The 21562-nt window shown below is 38.3% G+C and overlaps 1 protein-coding gene across 1 annotated transcript; it reads left to right on the top strand.

Annotated features, from left to right (window-relative positions):
* Positions 1-245: 245 nt before the first annotated feature.
* Positions 246-21289, top strand: LOC104510951 (protein unc-13 homolog C-like; the record flags this gene model as incomplete). Its single annotated transcript, XM_010153373.1, has 9 exons — positions 246-372; positions 1359-1455; positions 1892-2035; positions 3044-3121; positions 7155-7232; positions 12788-12876; positions 15150-15299; positions 17917-18040; positions 21233-21289. Coding segments are annotated over 9 exons (944 nt in total), but the record flags the coding sequence as incomplete, so codon positions are not given.
* Between the last annotated feature and the right edge of the window lie 273 nt (positions 21290-21562).

Here is a 21562-nt window from a genome sequence, read left to right as displayed (position 1 = left end):
ACTGCAGTGAGGAGGGTTGAAAGCCTAACTTGTAGTCTGGTCTTGGGTTTGTTTTGGTTTTACCTAAGGATTCTCAGAACCTAAAGATTGAAACTGTAGGTACTACAACCTCTAAAAAAAGCAATCTATTTGTGCTTTAAAATGCAAGTACTGTATTATTTTGTCACTAGTGCATAGAGGCACAAGAATGTTATTTACTGTTAGAATACTTTTAAATGCTTTCATTCCAACTCCTTCTATTACAGAACATGAAAAGCAGTGGTTATGCAAAAGCACGGATTACATGAATTTGCACTTCAAAGTGAAATGGTTTTATAACGAGTATGTGCGAGAACTCTCTGCTTTCAAGGATGCAGTGCCTGAATACTCTCTGTGAGTAGTATACAGGGGACTCCCCCATGAGTTTGGGCTCGGTGCAAGGTTTATTTTGGTGAAGCTTGCTCATGATCTGGAGGTACACAACACTGACAAATGTTCACTTTTCACACTTCCTTCTCTTTAATTCTTCATTCTGTCAAATGAAATAGTCCAGTTATTGAGTGCTATTAGCTGTTTCATAGGACACTTTATCCAACTGTTCTAACTGTAGCCCTTGATAGATGACAAAACATTTTGGGCAGAAAATGCCCAAGGAAGGTATGAAATGTGGGAACAGCAGCAGTATCAGTTATAGGCCCCCCACTGCATTTGTTTCATACCCAAATTTGGATAAAGGCAAAATGCTAATGGCGCATATTACTGAAATTATTCTTACTGCACTGGGTTAATATTCTGCTGCCTTTTTAATTTTCTCCTTTGCTCCTGCAATTAACACACTCAGTCCTGTCCTTTTGTATGAGCTAACCTTAATCTCATTCCTTAATCTTCTGCAAGGCTGCTGATTTGCTGAGATGGTTTGGACCTGTTATTATTTTTTAACTTTTTAAAATAAACTAAAGAAAAATAAATCACATCTGATGTTGTATTAAAGCAAATTTTTCTCAAAGTTATTTCACATACAAATAAAAAATGTTGACAAAGAACCGATATTGATAAAAGACACATTCTAAATTTAAAGAAAAAACCTTGTGCAGACTCTGATCCCTGCAAAACATGGACATGTTTCTCTGATGGCTACTGCTAATTTTAAATCACTGCTGTAGACCAGCTAGAGTGCTGTGAAACTGAAGTCTGACAGACCTCATGGTAGCCACAGTGTCTCTGGTGACAAAAATTTTTCTGGGATAATAGACATTTTAGCACCTAGAACAGATGTGAAGACCCAAGATGCCAAGCTGCTGGGTGGTACAGCATATCTCCTCTCAGGTTCTTTATGAAATGTACTTACTTCACTTTACAAAAGTGTTTTTGATTTTCAGGTGGTTTGAGCCATTTGTCATGCAGTGGCTGGATGAAAATGAGGATGTCTCAATGGAATTTCTTCATGGAGCACTGGAAAGAGACAAAAAAGATGGGGTGAGCCTTTACTTTTTGAAGAAAATAATTTTTAAAAGTATTAAGACAGTTATTTAGTATTGCAAAACCAGAAGTACTTTTGGTCCCACAGTATCTTTGTTAGACCCTACAAGATGCAAAGTCAGTACTGGTTCTTGGAAGATAACCCTGTGGATAAATTCCTGCTCTAACTCCACCTGCCTAAAGTCCCCATAGACTCAATCTGTGGTTCCACTAAACTGTGATATGATATTGATGTCATGAAAGAGAATTTTGGTTTTATTTTTTAAGTGGTTTGAAATAATAGAAATGTGAAAAGCCCCATTTCTGTGAGACTTTAATTTATTCTTTATTTATGACTTTTGATGGCCAGGAATGATTTGAAGTGAAGAAAATCAGTTAATACAGTTTTCCTCTCTGAACGAGAAGGAACTCATTTGATTGTTTCTCTTTCTAGTTTCAGCAAACATCAGATCATGCCCTCTTCTCTTGCTCTGTGGTTGATGTCTTCACACAGCTCAATCAAAGCTTTGAGATTATTAGGAAACTGGAGTGTCCTAATCCAGAAGCACTATCTCATTTAATGAGAAGATTTGCAAAGGTAAATTAAGATCAATGCATTTCAACTAAGCTTCAGAGAGTGACGCTGTGTTGCCATGTACTTAAAAGCAAAGTAATTTCAGTGTTGTAGAGAATCAGTGTCTTCTACCTCTGACTGGGATCCTTAGAAAAACATGATGGCTGTGGCTTAAGACTGTTTTTCATTTACTGTCTCAAAATCATTTACCAGTTTGAGGATTTCTACAATCTCTGATATTTCATATTTATGTATGTTATACAATCAATTGTTGTTCTTGCTAAGCACTGATTACAATTCTGTTAAAGAAGCAATTTGGTGAAATGCAGTTATCTAATTAGTCAGTGCAAAGGAAGGAAAAATTCAAGGTATGGCTATGAAGTATTGTTGATTTAAGCCCTAAGGTGGTAGTTCTTATTCTTTTGCTGTTTGATAAACTCAGCTTGGTTAGGTCAGGTTTCTATCTGGATTGTAACATTTCCTCACAAGCTTTAGGTTTCCATTATGGTTCTGATGGCTTTAAAAAAGTTTGCATTTACGTTTATTCCTGGTCTTCTGTTGCAACGGTTTCCCATTTGCAAACCAAGTTCCTATTTACATGATTACTGTGTAGTAAGCTCCTATTGCCAGGCTGTGAGCAGTGCTCCCCTGGTCTGGGGTTTCCATTACGGTTTTAATCTCTGCATTGTCACCCTGGAGGATTTGCTGAGCTTGCTACTGTTCCATTAAGAATGTAGCACACTGCAAGGAGTAGAGCTCTCTGAGTTTCTCTAAACCAGTATGACCCAAAGTATCTCTGCTATTGAAGATTAAGTTCCATTAAGAACAACCCACCATCTGTTGTACAGGGATTTATTTGAAAATGTTCTCACATGACTGTTTACATTGTGTCTAAAAAAAATACAATATACTAAATCTGTAAGCACCTGTAAAACCTATAATATATATAAAACTCCTTCTTTGTGTTTTTTTTAATTATTTTTTGTTTACATTATGAAATTTACCATTTAAAAGCTGCTTCTCCTTTCCTAGACTATCAACAAAGTGCTTCTTCAGTATGCTGTAATTATTTCAAATTACTTCAGCTCCTATTGTGATAAAGAAAACGTGGTGAGTAAAAAAGTGTTTGGTTTCTGTCTCAGAAATTACCTTTAAATGGCTTACTGCGCTTTGTGAAAGATAATCCCTTTTGTATAAGAGAAAAAGAATGATTTGAAGGGATTTTTGTTTTGCTGTATTTTTTAGTAAGGACAACATGTTTTTATAGCTGTTTACATTGCTGTGTAAAAGCTGGAATAGGTGGAATTAGTTAAGCATCCTAGTTAATGATTTCAGTGTTAAAGTAGAAAAAAAATTTGCAAGAAGGCCAGGAACACTCCCTGGCTAACGGCCTTATACAGCGGTGATTATGGTGAATTCATTTTTTCTCCAATGTAAGAAAATATTTGAGTTTTCGTTTTGCTTTTCTTTATCAATGTACCCGTTAGAGAGTTTATAAGGTTATGGTTCCCTGTGCAGGGTGCGTGTACAGACTTTTCTGCTACTACCCCTCACTCTCTGTGCTTTATCCACGCAGCAGTGAGTAGACAGTGGTGTGTGCTATTCTCTTGCCTCACTGCTTATCAATGACTATCACTGATATTCCACCAAAGCGAGTGCTCCCGAGGCAGGCAACATTTAGCACTATGTCTGCTATATTTAGTAGTGTGCTGTAGCAATGTATCCATCTACGATTTGATAAATAACTGCAGTGCTATCTTCATACTGTTCACCTTTAAAAGTACAGCTTTTGTATAGCTCACTGTCATGGTTTAACCCCAATGAGCAACTAAGCCCCACACAGCCACTCGCTCAATTCCCCCACGGTGGGACCGGGGGGAGAATCAGAAGGGTAAGGGTGAGAAGACTGGTGGGTTGAGATAGACAGTTCAACAGGTAAAGCAAAAGCCGCACACGCAAGCAAAGCAGAACAAGGACGGAGTTCATTCCCCACTTCCCATGGGCAGGCAGGTGTTCAGCCATCCCCAGGAAAGCTGGGCTCTGTCACACGTAACTGTGACTTGGGAAGACAAATGCCATCACTTGCAGCATCCCCCCCTTCCTCCTTCCCCCAGCTGTATGCGCTGAGCATGACACCGTACGGTCTGGAATATCCCTTTGGTCAGCTGGGGTCAGCTGTCCTGCTGTGTCCCCTCCCAGCTTCTTGTGCACCCCCAGCCTGTTCACTGGTGGGGTGAGGAGCAGCAAAGGCCTTGACTGGGTCAGCACTGCTCAGCAGTAACGAAAACATCCCTGTGTTAGCAGCTGCGTTTCCAGCACAAATCCAAAACACAGCCCCTGACCAGCTACTGTGGAGAAAATGAACTCCACCCCAGCCCCAACCAGCACACTCATACACAGAGTGTAGGTATATTTGTCACCTGCCTGTGCATGGCTGGACGAGACGCTCATTCTTGCCAGTGTTCTCAGTAGCGTGAGACAGTGTCATAATCTAGATGTCACCAACATATATACAATAATAGAATTCAGAAAGGCATCTATTGCACCTAAATGTCAATTATCAGTGGTGGTTCTTATGAGCAGCATTCCAAAAGACCAAACTTACTAATTTTTCAGGCCACAGATATGTTTGTTAAGGGAGACTTATACCCTTCTGTTGCTTTTACACAGGTTTGTCTAAAATAGAATTAATAAATGAAAAGACAAAACTCAAAACTTATTACTAAAGTAAAAATGAAGTAAAATTTGTAGCTGTTTTTTTTCCATTTCTTTCAATTTAATGCTAATAATAAAGCTTACTGCTTTCTAAAAGAAATTAGTTTTGATCCATAGTGTTGAGTCATCCAGTCAAACTCTGTAGTCTTTTGGTCTCTGTAATGGGATTTTTTTAATTGTTGGATTGATTTCTGAAGTCACCCTGGTACGCCAATCTTTACTAAAGGCTTCAGATGTAATTCATATCATTGTGGTGTAGAGTAATACACCAAGTGTCTTTGGGGGACATAACATTTTTATCAGAAGTTACATTTTTTAAATACGTACTTCTAGTTTAATAAAAATTGCTGATCTCAATTATATAAAAGTCCATCTCCTGCATTAGAGTTGAGAGAAGAGATTAAAACAAATGCATTTTATGATTAAAGTTAGATTTTGGCTTTCTTTTTCAAGTCACTGCTTTTACTATTTTTATTAAACACTATAAAATGTGCACATAAGCTGTTCAAACAAAAGCATATCAAAGGTGCTTTTTGTAAAGACACGTGTCTAATGTAAAAACATCCTCTTACCTTCCACCTCCTGTCAGTTTACAAGCAAACCTGGTTTTATGTATTTGTACTTGCCACTCACTTTTTACGTGTTGTTGCATCTGGCCGATTCCTGTAAATTGCTGCAAAGAGTATTCTGAAGGGCAAGACGATGATATAATAATATGAGAATGTTTTTTAAGCTCTGGTTCTGTTATTTACTGAGAGCAAGGGGAATTTTCCCATTTAGCCAGTGTAGGCTTGGGCTCTGAAAGAGTGACCTTAGCGAGGCTCAAAGGAAACTCTGAGAACTGCCTCAGTATGAAGTATTTGTCTTACAGCTTCAGCATATTGCCAAGGGCATTTGCATTTGTTTGTTACACAAGAACCAAGGTGTTATATTCAGCTACGTGTTCCCCCATCAGAAATTATAATCATTGATTTGAGATATTGCAGATAATTTTCAGAATAATGAATTTGTCAAAGAGAAAGCACAGGAGAGGAGGACATGGTTTTAGTGATCATAAATTAATAGAAGGTAGACAAATAGAAGTGGGATTTGTGGATTTTTCAACAGACAGGAAGAGAGGTGATGTTTCAATCATTATACAAAGCCAGCTGTCCTTTGCAGGAGGGCAATAGCATGCTTTACTGGAAAGCAGTAATGTAAGTATTAAGAAGTTAGATCAAATTTCTTTTTTCTCCTTCACTTGAGCATGACACTGACAGCAAATTCCTTTGAGAGTAATGTAGAACTAATTACAGCTAAATCAGTTTATTGATCTTTTGAACACCAAATTTAATCCCGCCATGTTTCAGCACTACTTTAGAACATGCTGTTAAGTAGACAGGTACAAATGAGTATCAATCACTGCAATCATTCCATTGCCACCTTGTTATCTGAAAAAAAGTATATGTGTTTTATTGAAATTTTATAGACTTCAGTATCTATGTTAATCCAGTCACGCAATACAGTGCACTGACCTTGGCCAACCAGAACTCTTTTAGCAAGTATTGTCTTATTGCTTCCCCCACACCATATCAGACCAGCATATAATGTCATCTGGGTACAAAAATTCTTATAATAGATGCTTTATTCCATAATTTTGTAATAAGCTGCCTATTTTACCCACGCTTTACTTTTTACCCTATGTTTATCCAACAATGGCTGTCTTTTACATTGTGGCTCTCTGTTCTGCCCTGAAGAAATTAGCTTAAACAGCAATATTTTTCAACTAAAAAAGTGTTTCCAAAATTGTACTGCCCAATTCATCCACCAACTTTTCAGGCAACGCAAAATGTACATTTCTGAAATACTACTCTGTTAACAGAACTGCCTGTTGTTTTATTCAAATACTTAAGCGTCAACCATTTTCTGGGTTACAGTACTGTCACAGTTTTCTGCAAAAACTGGGTCTAGAAAGCAACATGGCACTCCTTTTCCCCACTCTCTTTTCACTCCCAAAGTACTTTGATCAGTATTGTGTCTACTCTCAAAGAGGCGGTAATGTACTACTAGTACTAATCCACCAGATGTAATTGTACTAAGTATGACTAACAGCTACATGAGATTCAAGGTTCAGGAAGTGAAACACTGGGATCTGAAAACTGCCCAGCTGGTTGGGAGCAGGTATCCAGTTTCCTGTGGGGCAACATTGTTTTAAGGACATACTGGGTGTTCACTAGGTGAGGGGCTTTGCTGACGGGGCAGAGAGGAGTGTGAATTAAAGAAGGAAGGGGAGACAGCAGCCAAGAACCCGAGATCCTCCTCTAAAGAACAGTCACATGAATGTAGGTCTACAAAGAACCTACCTTGAGCCCAGAGGCTGTGAATACACATATTCATACATAAAACGAACATAAGGTACACATTCTCGCATTTGGTGCTCTCTTTGTAGGCCTGCATCTTGATGAACAACATTCAACAATTGAGAGTCCAGCTTGAGAAAATGTTTGAGTCCATGGGAGGAAAGGAGGTGAGTCTTATTTGTTTCCTGGTTCATCCAAAGCTCCTTAGAGATCATTAGCATCATGTTTTCAACCAAGTCACAGCCTTCACTTTCGTAAAGAAAATCAAAATGTTTAAATATGAAAGTCTACACAAACTATTTAATGTCCTGACAATACTAGAAAGACCTAGCGCTATTTCACAGCCACATGCTAATGATCTGTAAAGTTCAACCAGCACTGGGTGTTGTGTGTTGTAACCTGTAGTGCCAGCTTCACTGTAATGTTTGTATTGGACTACACTTTGCTTTTTTATGTATTGGTATGTTTTGCCTGTATCTGAAAATTTTGTAGAATATGTGCTTTGTGCTTTGTCTGTAATGTGTCATGTCTTTGTCTAATGCCTTTGACTTGCAATCCACTGAGCAGAAGAAAGAAGGAGAGAGATTCTCTTATGAGGTTTGTGATAGTAAGCATCTTTTATTATTCCTGACCATATTTTCTAAGGCTAAGAAAAGTCACATTTCCTACTAATTTCCATTGATGCATTTGTGTAATTCCCTACTATGATTTAAAAATCAAAAAGAGCTATGCTTGGGCGTTCAGTTGACACTCTAAATTGAAAAGTTTTGCTAGGCAGACAGTGTAAAGTCTTTCAGAATTTCTAAAAAATACGTAAAACATTTTTAAGTGCACTTTTCAGTGTCGGAGGGTCTGTTTGTGTTCAAGATTTGGCACCATTTCACCAGGGGCTGCTACGCAACAGTCCAGAACAGTCCAGAACATGCTTAGCTTTATCTCCTTTCTATTTCAGAAGGCTTACAAGTGCCTTAAAGTCCTGTCAATAGTAAAGGACATAAACATATGCTTCAGTACTTTGCTGATTGTAGTTTTTGGCAGTTTTGAAAACTAATGAAGAAATTGACAACTTTTCAAGTTACAGAATCCTGTTGTCTTGTTAAAAAGCAATGGAATATGTTATCATCAGGAATATATTATCCTTATTTTCAGTAGCTGACTTTTAAAAAAGAAGTTACACATATATCAGCTTTTTCTATTGAGACAAGTTTGGTAGTTTCACAAAACTTAGATCTAATGTGACCACATTGTAGAGAGAAAACCACATTATTTTGTATTTCCACACCCACTGAGGGATGCTGCAGAGGTAAGAGAGTCCTCTGTGTCATGCAATGAATAGCACCTTCCAAACAAAACTACAGATTAGCTCCATGGTAGAGAGGTTTTGCTGAGCTAGGAGTAGCTTCTTGAAGCTGCCATGTCAAAAATACTTTCTGCTTCAGAGAATGTGAAATAAACTTCTGCAACCTTGTCATTGAACATTTTATATCAAACTTCAAAATTCTATCTTTAGCATGAAGACATGGCTATGGTTTTTGTAGTTCCTATTAACCCCAACCCCCTTTCACTCTCCGAATATTACAAATGATCTTGTCTTCCACACTCTTATGTTCTGTGGAAAGTACTTTTGTACTTGGATCTAATCCTACATCTTCAGTGTCTTAAGTCATAAAAACCCCTGAGTGTCCATAAATCCTGATAAAGACAAGGGCAGAGGAAAGCTGAGTAGCACTTTATGTCTATAGCTATCAAATTATTTCCACATCAGAATATTTTCTTGAATCTTAGAATTTTCCATTTTCCTCAAGAAAATACTATTTTTCCTTTTGCTCCTAATAGCTTATGTAATAAAAAATAGAGTAAAAATACAATTAAAAATTTGGGATTTTTATAGCAGTTTTCTTTCAAAAACTCTCATCGCTTCTCATCCTTTTTCCTTTCCCTTTTGATGTTAATGAGATGAATTATTAAGGTGTTACAGTATCAAAGCAACATTGGTTACAAATGTGGTGTAACTTGCAACCCTTGGAGTGAATTCAGAGCTGTTTTTCTAAAATCCCTGTGTTAGATACCTTAGGTACCTCATCTCGTATTCTTGGTCTAAGAAAAAAGATGTAAAAAATACCTTCAAAGAGTTGTTTGTTTCTCATTAGGGGAGTTTTTGAAGAAAAGTACATTCATGTTCAATTTTTTGTCACCCATATCAAAGTGCCTCTAAAAGGTATGTCCTCAAATTGGAATACTTATTCCCCTAGCTATTCCATGTACATAAACGCTAATGGCCAATTTGCCTTACTGAACTTGTACTTACAAGAAACGAAGCCAGCAATAAAATCTGTAAGCAGTTTCCTTGCAGGGAGAAAATAGTTTAATTTTTTGCTTGTAGAGGCCATAAGAAGTCAGATGATTTTCAGCCGAATAATGAGACCTATTTCAGTTGAAGCAAAACTAATTCTAAGAAAAATTAAATGCTGTTAATCTCCTCAGTGTCACATTGTGAGCAAGTACATCTTTCAAAGTGTGCAGTCAAAATACCACAATGCAGCAGCAGTCCCTACGTTCAGAGTAGGCGTGTTGCATATTGCAGGGTAGGGAGCCCTATAAATAGAGAAAAAACTGGGCTCTCGGCTCTCCTGCCATTAAAACAAAATAGTTTGAACAATATGAGTTTCTTTATTAACTCTCCTCTTCTGCTGTAGACAAGCAGAAAAGGTACTTAAAAATCATATAAAAGTCATCAGTCTGCCATAATAAAGAGTAGTAAAGTGGGATCTAACCATCTTTTTTTAAAAGATCAAGTTCAAAATCCTGGGACCAGATTATCATAATGTAGAATTTTGGTTTAGCTCCTGTTTGGTTCGTACAAACAGGGTGCATACATTTGCACTAAATCATTTTTTCATGTCTGACAATTTGGAAGCTGATAAAAGGGAAAGAAAGTAAGTTAATACTTGTGTTGCTCTTCACCAGATGGCAGAACATGGCAGAGATGAGTTGCAGCAATTAAGATCAAAAAAAAGGTTGAAAGTGAAAGTTCGTTGTTTATGTTCGACAGTATTACATTGACTGTAGGTAAAACAAATTTCCACTCCAGTAAGTTCTGTTCCAACATTAGATGTAATGCTTAGAATTTCCTATAGGAACCTATGTGTTGTCCTAAAGACTCTGATGGGATGACAGAGACCCAGACGTAAGCAGGGTAGTTCTGAAGTGCAGGCCATGGCTGTGGTATACTGGGACGATGCTAGTCAAGGGCTGATTCCTGAAAACCCTCTGATTTGGCCAGAGAAGTCACTAGTACGTAGAGGGCACACCATAAGAGAAATGAAAAGTGCACATTTCAGCCCTGCTGGGACACTCAAATTACCATATTTTCCAGTAGTTAAAAATAAAAATGGGCATTTTAAAAGTCCTGCTAGCACAGTCATGAGAACAGCACTAGTTGTCTAGTGGATGGTCAGCCCGCATACCTCTTTGTCTTCCACTCCTCCCTTTGACACTGCATTAATAAGCATGAGCATGTGTATACACACGGCTGGATGTCCTGCCAGATGCCTCCAGCTGTGCACACAGAAACTTGTTCATGCAATTTGTGAGCACAAAGCCCTCTAAATCTTCTAGCACTTGCATGCACGTTCCTATAATGTGTGTGATGTCCACAACCTGATAGTAGTATTTAACCCAATTTTGGCTAAACCAAGTCCAATTCATGGTGAATTTCACAACTATATTGTGTTTTCTGGTTATCACAACCACGTCTGATAGAAAGTAACTACATTGGCCTTTCTAGTCCCAGTAACAAGATGATTCTTTAGCTTGTGCATGATCTGGTAAGAAATTTTAAGTCTTCTGCCTGCCTGGTATATTTGTGCTTTCTTGGGTATGTACCGTATCCAGTGTGAATGCTTGTTCAGTATTTGTTGAATGTTAATATTCAAGTGGTCTTAAATTTGCCTTCTGTATCCCACCTAAAGGATGCATTATAATTCCCTAGTGAAATGCACTTCCTGGAAAATTCTTTGCTTTTGTTAGTAAACTCTAGCTTTGTTAACTAATCTTAAACATTCCAGTAAAATTAGCTTTTTTATCCCTGCTTTTCATATGAAGGAAAACAATCACTTTAAGTGCGTTAGCTGTCAGAGTGTATCTGCCAGCCAAAGCACTAAGACATGGAGAACCAACACAATTCTCAGTGTAAAGTAGTTAAAAACTAAATCAGTAAGTAGTCAAAATTCTCAGATTAGAAAAGTGCTACACATAACTGAATATCTTTTATGGGGTATACATCAATTCCTCTTCTCACCTATTTCAGATTTTTGTCAAAAACTGAGGTGAAAATCTTGGATTTTCTATGTTTTTAAACCATACCTAACCTCTAAGGAGAGAAAGGATGGTCTAAGATTAGAACAGAGTAGACCTTTGGGGGTGTTTCAGAGTTTGTTTATTATTTACTTTGCCTTAGAATTCCTGCACAGTCTCATGTAAATTATCCAGTGTGCTGGCACAGTTTCCCCTTGTCTCTAAACTGTGATTAAAAGAGCTGACCTACTTCACCATAGCACTCTGAAGCATCAGATGAAGAATAAGCTCTAAAGACTACTCATGTAGTTGAAAGATAGAAAAACGCAAGTAGAGACAGACCTGATGCTGTAATCTAAATGCACAATTTCATTTGAGATTTTCAGAAGAATTGTATCTGACCTTACTGCGGCACAGAGCCCAGAATTTGAGGATTATCATTGAAAATCATTCCTTAACGTTGTGATGTAAATAGCTGAAAGACCTGGAGCATCAGCTGTTAAATCACATCCAACCGTTGATCCTGATGATCATTGATCATATCCCACAATGTCGTGTAACTATTTTTCATAAATGCTAAAAAGAACACAAAATCTCAAAGCTTTTTAAGTTTGGAAAGGAATGCATAGCAAATAAACAAGCTGCTGATCAATATTAACAGGGTACCTTGATTAAATATCTATGCATGGATCCCCATCCCTGTAAATGTAAAACTATAGTTCTCCCCTGCATTCTCTTCTTTCCTGTGTTTAGAAATCCTGTATCTGAGGTACAGGAGCTGTTCTCCCTGTGCATCAGAATGTGCTGCCCTGTGCTTGAATTATGTATGTCTTAATGGCTTGCAGAAACCAAAGTACCGAAATTCAGTAGGTTCCCTTCCCTCATATTGTACCAGTAGAAGCAGCATGGAGAGTTTTTAAAAAGTCTTTTCCCGTGCTGGCTGTTCTGCTTTTACGCAGCATTAATGGGAACATGGAAACATCTTCCACACAAATCCCAAAAAATTACCAGTGGTGGTGAAATATACCAAAAAAAACCCCACCCAACATCTGCAGAATTGCTAACACTAAATTCTTGTGTGTCCTTCTCTCGGTATGCCTTATGAATACCATTTGCCTAATAATGGTAATTTTATTCTAGTGACTGCCAACACAATTTGCACCATCCTATAGAAAGCCATTGTTCAGTGGCACAGTTTGGAGCTCTAAGATTATAATTCTTCACAATTACAATCAAATATTTTCCTGTAAACAGTAATTGGACTTTCAGGCCTACTAAAGCAATCCTGTGTTGTAACAGGTGTTTCCACATTTAGTCTTCCATGGTGCAGTGCATCAATGCATATGATTCCTAATTCATTAATTGCCATGGAAAACCCGAAAGCATAGTGTCTAAGTAAAATATAACATGATTTGTCTCTTTGCAGCTGGATCCTGAAGCTAGTGTTGTACTAAAAGAACTTCAGGTGAAACTTAGCAATGTATTGGACCAACTCAGCGTAACGTACGCCACAAGGTAACAAGCCTGTCTTAGTGCAAACCTTAGAGGAATAGTCCTGTTCAAAAATGTGCCTCCTTAGTTAAGTCTGGGTGGGTGTTTGGGTGTCCTGAGGGACAGCTTGCTTCTGCCCTGATGAAGTGATGTGCATTTGTGTGTGTGTATGTGGTTAGACTCAAACATATAGCAGTAACCTCCCAACTGAAAACGGCCTGTGGGCATGAACATGTTACAGGGGTGAGGCTGGTGACTTTTTGTTCTGCTTTTCACAAAACAGAAATTGCTGGTTTGGCCCTGCCTATTGCTGTGTTTAACTTTTCTCCCTGACCGCGGTTACATTACTTCCTGAGACTGACAGCTTTTTCCAAGTGGCCTGCTTCAACCAGGGATGTCTGCCTATGTTTAGCCTGCTTGAAACGGTCACTGCAATGGCCCTCTTGGGTCATTTGCTTGCCTGTGGCTCTGCAAAAATTGTCTACTGAGCCTTACTCTCAAAATCTTTCATTAGTCAGAGTGTACATTTCAGACTTGAATGGGTATGGTGCTATGCCAACAGAGCCTGTGCTATAAGAAGCTGCAAGTTATTTTTGCTTCAAATTAGAAAGGAATCTAGGAAAGAGGGATTAGTGCTGCAGTGGTATTCATTAAGTGAAGTCTGTAGTTGCTTATTTAATCCATCGCTGAACCCTCTTGGTGGACAGTGTTCACTTTTATCTGTGCTATTAGCTTGTCATACTGTCTTGCTTTATTTTTGCTCCCAGGGCCTGGTTCTCTGATTACTGACAGTGCGTGAATATTATTTCTTATGAGGGTTTCTTTCTGAATGAGACAACTAGGTTTCTGCAAAAGAAAAGACAGCAATAGCTCAGTCTAGGATATGCTCCAGATAGCTAGAACATTCCTCAAGGGTCAGTGTATGGCTGGGGTTTGTGAGGCTGACAGTGTTAGGAAGGTGGCTAACGCCAGGGAAACCCAATGCATTAATTTGGCTTTTATCAGAGAGGCTGGTCCCGAGGATTTCCATGAGCAGCCCCAATAGCAGCTCCACACTGATTTTGAAGCTGCTGTGAAGTGTACGGGTAAGTACACACACAAATGTACTCAGAATTCTAAGTTTCCAAATTCTCCAGTGTTTTCACATGGAGATTGGCATTCTCTTTTTATGATTAGCCATGTAGCAGGAAGAACTTACTGCCTAATTATTTCTTTTCTCATAGTAAATTCTCCTTGAATTTCCTGAAGTTAATCTTTGCCATTTATCTTTTCAAATTAATAGGCCTGGTATATTTATGGCCTCTGATTTGCATTTCTGTTCATAAAGTTATCCTAAACCATTGAATTAATCGTAAATCAACTCATAAACCTAATTACCATGTGTGCAGAGCCTTATTCTACCTCTGAACTGTTGACTCTGACTAAGTGCTGTTCTGCATTCTTTAAATATATTGACTGAAGGCTGTGTCACATCAATGACACCGCAAGACTGTCAGACATGTTGCTCAACCACATCAGTTAGGAAACAGAACCGTTTTCTGAAAAGCTGGACAGATGCAACTTGAGGAGCAAGAATTTGTTCACACTCAACTTCCAGAGGAAAAGACTCCTTCCACTAGGAAAAGTCTACCTACCTCTTATTGGGTGTTTTGGTTTTGGGGTTTTTTTGGTTTTTATGGTTTTTTCTCTGTAAAAGTGTTTTAAACATTCCAAATGTTTTCATAAGCAATGTCTGAAACCCAGGACAATCCAAACTGTGGCAAACAAGGCAAAAGCAGTAGAAGTTTTCTATTTGTCCTCAAGAAGATTATCAAAGCTTGGTTCATGTTAACCATCAAGAGAAAAATTCTTCATAGACACCTGTTCCTGTTGTCCTTTCACACCAAAAATAAAATCTTGCAAAGTTGTTGCTAGCTGGTAGTCAGTCATTCCCTAAACTACAGATCCTGTTACATCTATTGCTTTCAGAAAATAATTAATTGGCACCCCTACAAGGGCATTAAAATTATAATGAGAGATTGGAAAGAAGAGGGGGGGAGGGAATCAAAATAGTAAATGCATCAGTTACATGAGCTACTGTCATGGTTTAACTCCAGCTAGCAAAATACCACGAGGCCGCTCTTGCAAATCCTTAAAAGGAGTTATTTTCAGTATGTAACGCCTGCATTATCTTGCATTTGTGAACTTCTGCATCACTGCAGAGAAGACTTAAACGTTGTTGAAGAACCTGATGCAAAATGCTAAACTTTGTTTCCTAACCCAGAATTCTTCCATTCTTTTTTTTTTTGATCCTGTAGTTTCCAATTTATTATTGAAGATTGTGTAAGACAGATGGGCAATGAACTGAATCAAATGAGAGGAAATGGGAATGCAGCACTCAATAAGAACAGTGCGGCCATTGATGCAGAGATTGTGCTTCGGCCTCTCATGGATTTCTTGGACAAAACGTAAGTGTGGCGGACGGGTTTGTGTGGCAGATTAGGAACTGAATGCTGCAGTCGAGCATACTTGGTTTTACCCTGAAGCATCACTAATACCTAAAAATACTCTGTATTATTTTTAATATTTGTAGTATTTACATGTTTACAGAATTCTGTGCTTAACCTGTTTACTGCCACTAAGCAGTTTCTACATCAGCTACGTATCTGCCTTTCAACGTCTTGTCATGTGTCAAGTCGTTACAAAGGAGCTACTGTACGGTCTGTCCTCCTGGGACTGTGGTGTGAGGAAGATTGCACTGAACCAAAGAACAGAAGCAAATTCCCTGTAATGAAATTGTCTGGCATTTGTCCTCGGCTGACACCCAAGTGCTTTTTAACATGCACGTCCGTGTCCCCAAAAACCTGGTCCCTATTTAAAGATTTAAGGAGCAGCTTGATTTTTTTCAGTCAGTAAAAAGCTAAATTTTCTAGTAGTCTGGCAAAAACTCACTCAGGGCTTTGCAAGTAAGGACATCATGTGACAGGATCAACTGTTCTGCAAGACCATGGGCAGCACAGGCACGTGTAGTACCTCAGTGTCCTTGGTCACACCATCACTGGTACTGAAACTTCGGTGGCCTCTGGAAGTAGCTGTGAGAACAAGCAGTGTGACACTGCTCCCACGCTTCAGGTCTCCAGTCACACATACGTGAGTGACACATTCTTTAGCCTTTGGCTTCCTTACACATGTTTCTCCTGGACAGAGGAGCCTGTCTTTGTCTTCTGCATTGTAAGGTTGTACAAATCACGTTACTCCACTTCGCTCTATGCTTATCTGGTGTCACTGGTGGTGACCTGCCATCCCAATTGAAACTTGTTCGGAGTCACAGTTCCCCACGCAGGTTTGGGTTTATGCTTTTGACAGACTGCTGTGCGTCTATGATCACTAGCAGCTGGAGGTGCAGGATGCTTCTCTGGGCTCCTCATGCTGGGACAAGTAAGACCCAAGTCAAAGTCTGATTTCAAGTTTTCTTTCTCCAGGACCTTATTTCACAGTCTTGTTGTTTCTAAAAATGGGGCAGATGGGCTTGCTGTGTTGAAACATGACGAGCCTCTCGGGTCCTGGCTGTACATATGCATAGCTGAAGTCTAAAAGCCACTGGCATAAAGGATGGGGGGGCAGCATTGAAGGCGACTTGTGTTTTTCTTTGGGGGGTTGATTTTTCTAGGCTTCGTTTTTTGAGGGCTTTGGCAATTATATGAGTATCAGTGACAGCTGGCAATAGGTAAATACTTATTTAATGTACTCGATAAGATTTGACTGTTGTTGCAACACTCTCAAGTGCCAGGCCTGGATTCCTAGCCTTTTTAGCTGCTTTATCTATATGTCAGCCTTTTGTTTTTAGCAATCTACCTAATCCTATGTGTTAAGTGACAAGAGGGGTTTGTGTTGCTTTCAAGCAGTATAGTTTTACACCTTAACTGTCTTTGAGTTGACTCCTAGCACATCTTGAAGAAAAGCCAAAAGTGTTTATGCACTTACATGTGCTATCATAAGCTCATCGCTTAGAAAGATGGGTAAGCTGACTTTGGCCTGTCAGGTTTGATTCCAAATTGCCATTTCTCAGAGCCATTTTTATAGCTTCTTTGAGATTTAATCCAATAATGACATAGTGAAAACAAAAATGGGTTTTAAATTACTGTCCGAATAGAAATTATTCCTTACCACAGAAATGTTAAATGGAATTTTAGCAGATGCTAAACCCCTGCACAGAAAATAAATATGTGAAATTTAAAAGAAGAAAACAGACACACACACACTGCTAGGGAATATCACATTTCTTACAAATGTATGTTTATAGTAGGATTATAAACATGTCATGTTAATATGGTTTGGGTTTTAGTTATTTCTTAATTTTATTTATGTGCTTACTGAGAGTTGTAAGAGAAGCTAGAAATAGGAATTGGCATATTTATGATGTGATATGTATCATGAGTTTACAATAATCTTTTTTTTTACATTAATAGATTAGAATCCTGTAAAATTCCCCACATATAAATCTGTGTGATATTATTTTGACATATTTTTTCCTGTGCCTGTAAATTGCAGCACTTTATTCATGATGCTGCTTATTCATGGTGTTACACAGAAGATGGTTTATGAATATACTCTTAAAATTTAAAAAAAAAATCAACATATATAGATTCTCCAAAAATTTAATTTTACTGTTGGTAATAGGTAGTATGATTGCACAGATATGCCACTATACAGAAATAAATGCTTCCAAAAAGTAGCCCTGAATTTGCATTAGCTGTTGACACTTAGTTTTACACCACAGTAGAAATACAACACAACAAGGAGACATCTGGTTTTTATTGTTAAGACGTAAACAAATTATATACCAAAACTTTAATTTGGGGGCCTGGGATTGCTAAATTGTATTATTCATCAAATTTTGTGACTCATCATCATCTTGCATTTTTGATAAATATATATCTGTAATATATTAAGTCATGAATTGGATAGTGAAGATTTACGTTATTTTATGATCTGCAAGTATTTTTTTTTCCCCCCCACCAAAGAGATTTACCGTTTATATTGCAAAATAAGTAAGCCATTGGTTTGTGTTTTGTTTTATTCCAGTTTAAGTGTCTCTGCAAAAATCTGTGAGAAGACAGTCCTGAAACGGGTTCTAAAGGAGCTATGGAAGTTAGTCTTGAACAAAATAGAAAAACAAATTGTGCTTCCACCACTGACAGACCAAACCGTAAGTGTCCCAGCAGTAGTTCACATGCGCTGTGAAGGTTTGTAATGTGCTTAATCGGGTGTTTCCAAGGGGGCTGATAACTGTCCTTTTCTGTGCCTTGACCAGAAGGAATGATATGTTGGCTGGATGCAGTGTACTGCTCTCCTGTGTTTCAAAGTAGTGGAGCTGGGGAGGGAGACCTTGCTCTTTCATATATGTCCTGCTCCAACTCGGAGCAGTTTTTATGAATGCAATACAAAGGAAGCCAAACCACTGTCTTTGTAGTGTTCTTCCAATAATGGCTCTTGAGTTTGATTTCTTGTGACTTCCTCATGCACAGTAACAGTGTTCCTTGTCCCTCCCAGTTGCACCACAAATTCAATCACTTTGGAATGCCCCATCCCATTCTCCAGTCCTGCCTCTGAGCTCTTCCTCATCTTAAGGCAGCACTTAATGTCAGGAAGCTTAAGCTAATTTTCACTCTAAAGTTTTGGGGTATTTTAATAGCAGCCTTGATAGGAGGTCCTTTTTGGGCAGGGCTACATTTATAGCCTGACAAGAAGAGGGAAAGAAAGGGTAAGTTAATAACAGAAAGTAGTGCTGCTTCACACCAGCCCAGTGTGGGTGATGGCCTGACATGAACCCTGACAGAGCTGAGGACACCAGGAAAATCTGATTCTCTCTAAGGACAAAAGAAAAAGAGCCTGGCTTGGAGTCCCTTTTTTTTTATTGCTTGTTTGAGGGACTGGCTAACATAAATATTAATTCTTCTCATTTTCAATCTTATCTTAGAATAAATTCACGGTCCTTATGCAAGCTAATCATGAGATTGCCGTAGCGTGCCTTTGGGCAACTTCACTGTATACAGCCTTTGATAGCTTTAGTTAAAATGGTAAAAATCTATTGGTCAGTATCCATAGGTTGAAGACATAATTAAATCATATTATAATACATTAAAGATACATGAAAGGATATTGCTGGAGAGGCAAGAGGAAATCTAATAGAACACGTATAATAAATGGTGTTAAGGTAGTAATGAAATAACATGAGCTTTTCTAGACGAGAGCTAATCACAGATCGTAGCCAAGACTTCATTCACTGAATTTGTTCCTATCTACTCTCATGCTCTTGTTTACTATGGGTAATTAGAAACAACTCCTCTTTCAATTAGTAACTTGGTCAGATTTATATTTCTGAGATTTTTAACTTGCTTGCTTTCAAATATTTTCGTTAAAATTTTATCTGCAAATACTTAAGCAGCATTTATATTGGGTAACCGCATTTCCCATCAGGTGTTAGGAGCATTTTTTATCGTTACACAAGATCAGTTGTTACACTCTGATTCATAGAACAGCATAGTTCAGAGTTAAGGGGGTTTTCTGTTGCTTTTTTCATTGGTTGCCAAGAATACAGAATTACCTGCCAAAGACTTCGTAAGCCCACTTGAACAATAGCACAATATGGTTCAGTTCAGAGAGTAAAATGGTTTTTCAAACATTTTCCCTCAAGAGTTTCAATGTAGACCTTTATATACAAAATAATGAATAGGTTTTAGTCTTTCGACCATAGTGAAAATTACCTTTGACTGCCAACTGAAACCAGATTTCAGTCTGCAGATTTGAACCTGCAAGCACCTCTCTTGTCCTTACTGGTGCTCAGAAATCACACCAAGCAATAGGCTATGACACTGATGTTATAGCCCATTTCAAAAAAAAGCTTATTGCAGGCACTAGTTTAGCAAGTTGACACTTCATTAAGCTAGGGGTCTACATCTGAAATGCAAAACATATGCATATCAGGCAGAACACAGAAGGGGAGGTGAGGTAGCAAAGACAAGGACCCCTCCTTCCCCCTCATCTAGAATGAAGAGTCTTCTGGGTGGATCTTAGACTAGTTAGTGGCCAAAGATAAAAAGGGTTCTGCTTATCAGCCAGTCCCAGATTAAAGGCAGACGGTGCCTATCATTCAAGACTCTTAAAGATCGTTTTAAATGATGACAGCTGAGATTTCCACAAGTGCTTTGCCCCCATTCTTCAAAAAACTGCAAGGGCCCTTGCTTCTCCACACACGCTTAAGAAACATGAGCCTCTGACTAGAAAATTGTCTGCAGCATATTTTTTTTCCAAATTTTGCTCAAAATTTGTATAGTAGACAATACAGTATTTTAAATATGTAGTCTATAATGACTAAGGAGCGTGAAAAATATGGACAAAGATTACTGGATTAGGCTTTGAGTGCTCACTGTATCTGTGCATGCTACACGTCACCAGCTGCTGGGTTTTACTAGAGGTAGCCTCTATATTTTCATATTTATCTTACCATTCTCACTACTAACAAACAAGGAAAATTTAAGCTGCAGGCTACCTTATAACTTTTGCAACTGAATCATACAGAAGAAATATTTTTGGAAACTGAAACATTTTGGAATAGAAAGACTAATGAAAAATTGTTCTCTATTGTGCTCTGTAAGTTGGACTGACTTTTTCTTTTTTTCCCCTGAAAACCAGATATTCAGAACTATGTCTTGCTGAAGGGCCAAGCAATTGCACTAGTACTTCTATTTCTTGGTGTAATTGTGATAAAAGTGTGAGCATGGAGTTATGGTAGGATTCTGTTTGTCTAGGAGAAACATGTAGACGTTGGTCTTTGGTATCATATCCAGATTTGGCTATTGTAAAATATTGGTGTAACTTCATAATAATCTGGTATCTTTCCTTAAAATAATGGCTTTGGTTTAACAGTATGGCGTTACGCTGTGTGTTGCTCAGCTGAGGATTTCACTGTAAACAGATAAACTTCTGCATGCTCCACTTCTGCATGCTCCTCGGGGCTGCTCATTTCCCACCATGATTATTTATATTAGCATAGCACCTAAGAGCTCTGATTATTGACACACTGTACAAGAACAATCCTAGCCTTAGCTTAAAAATATTAAAGAGTAAACAAGATAGCAGACAGGAGCACATGAAACCACTGTTAACAGAACACAATATTTCTCTCAAGTATGGGGTGCTGAAGGGAATGGTGCTGTGGGCATTCAACTACTTGGCCTTATCAACTGAATGAAAATATGTCTCATGTAATTGAAATTCTTATTTAGCTTTGTAAAACAGTGACTTTGGCTAATGTCCTAGCAGAAAATAAGATCGTGTTGACATAAAAAGCAAACGCACTGTAGTGACTCTGCTTCCTGAGTTTTCAATGTGATTACAGGGGCCCCAGATGATATTCAGTGCAGCCAAAGATCTTGGACAACTGTCAAAACTCAAGGTAACGGAGCCAAATGAAGCTGTGAATGGCTTACTCTAATGAAAAAAAATTGCTGAAATATTAGTGACTGTGAGGCCAAGCCTCATGCCTCATTCTTGTGCTTATTTACTGCAATAACATTGAAAATAGCAATAACTATTCATAGGTGGGTTATGATTTAGCAGCCTCATCAAAACCAACTTAAGAAGAAAAGCCTGTATGCTTATACGGTAAAGTGATCTCTGGATGGGTCAAGAAGATTTCATTCCCATATTGCACAGCTAGGCCTTATAA

This window comes from Eurypyga helias, unplaced genomic scaffold, assembly GCF_000690775.1.
Source record: "Eurypyga helias isolate BGI_N326 unplaced genomic scaffold, ASM69077v1 scaffold48496, whole genome shotgun sequence".
NCBI classification, from domain to species: domain Eukaryota; kingdom Metazoa; phylum Chordata; class Aves; order Eurypygiformes; family Eurypygidae; genus Eurypyga; species Eurypyga helias.
The sequence above is the reverse complement of the archived record's forward strand: the minus strand, read 5'-3'. Positions and strand labels throughout refer to the sequence as shown.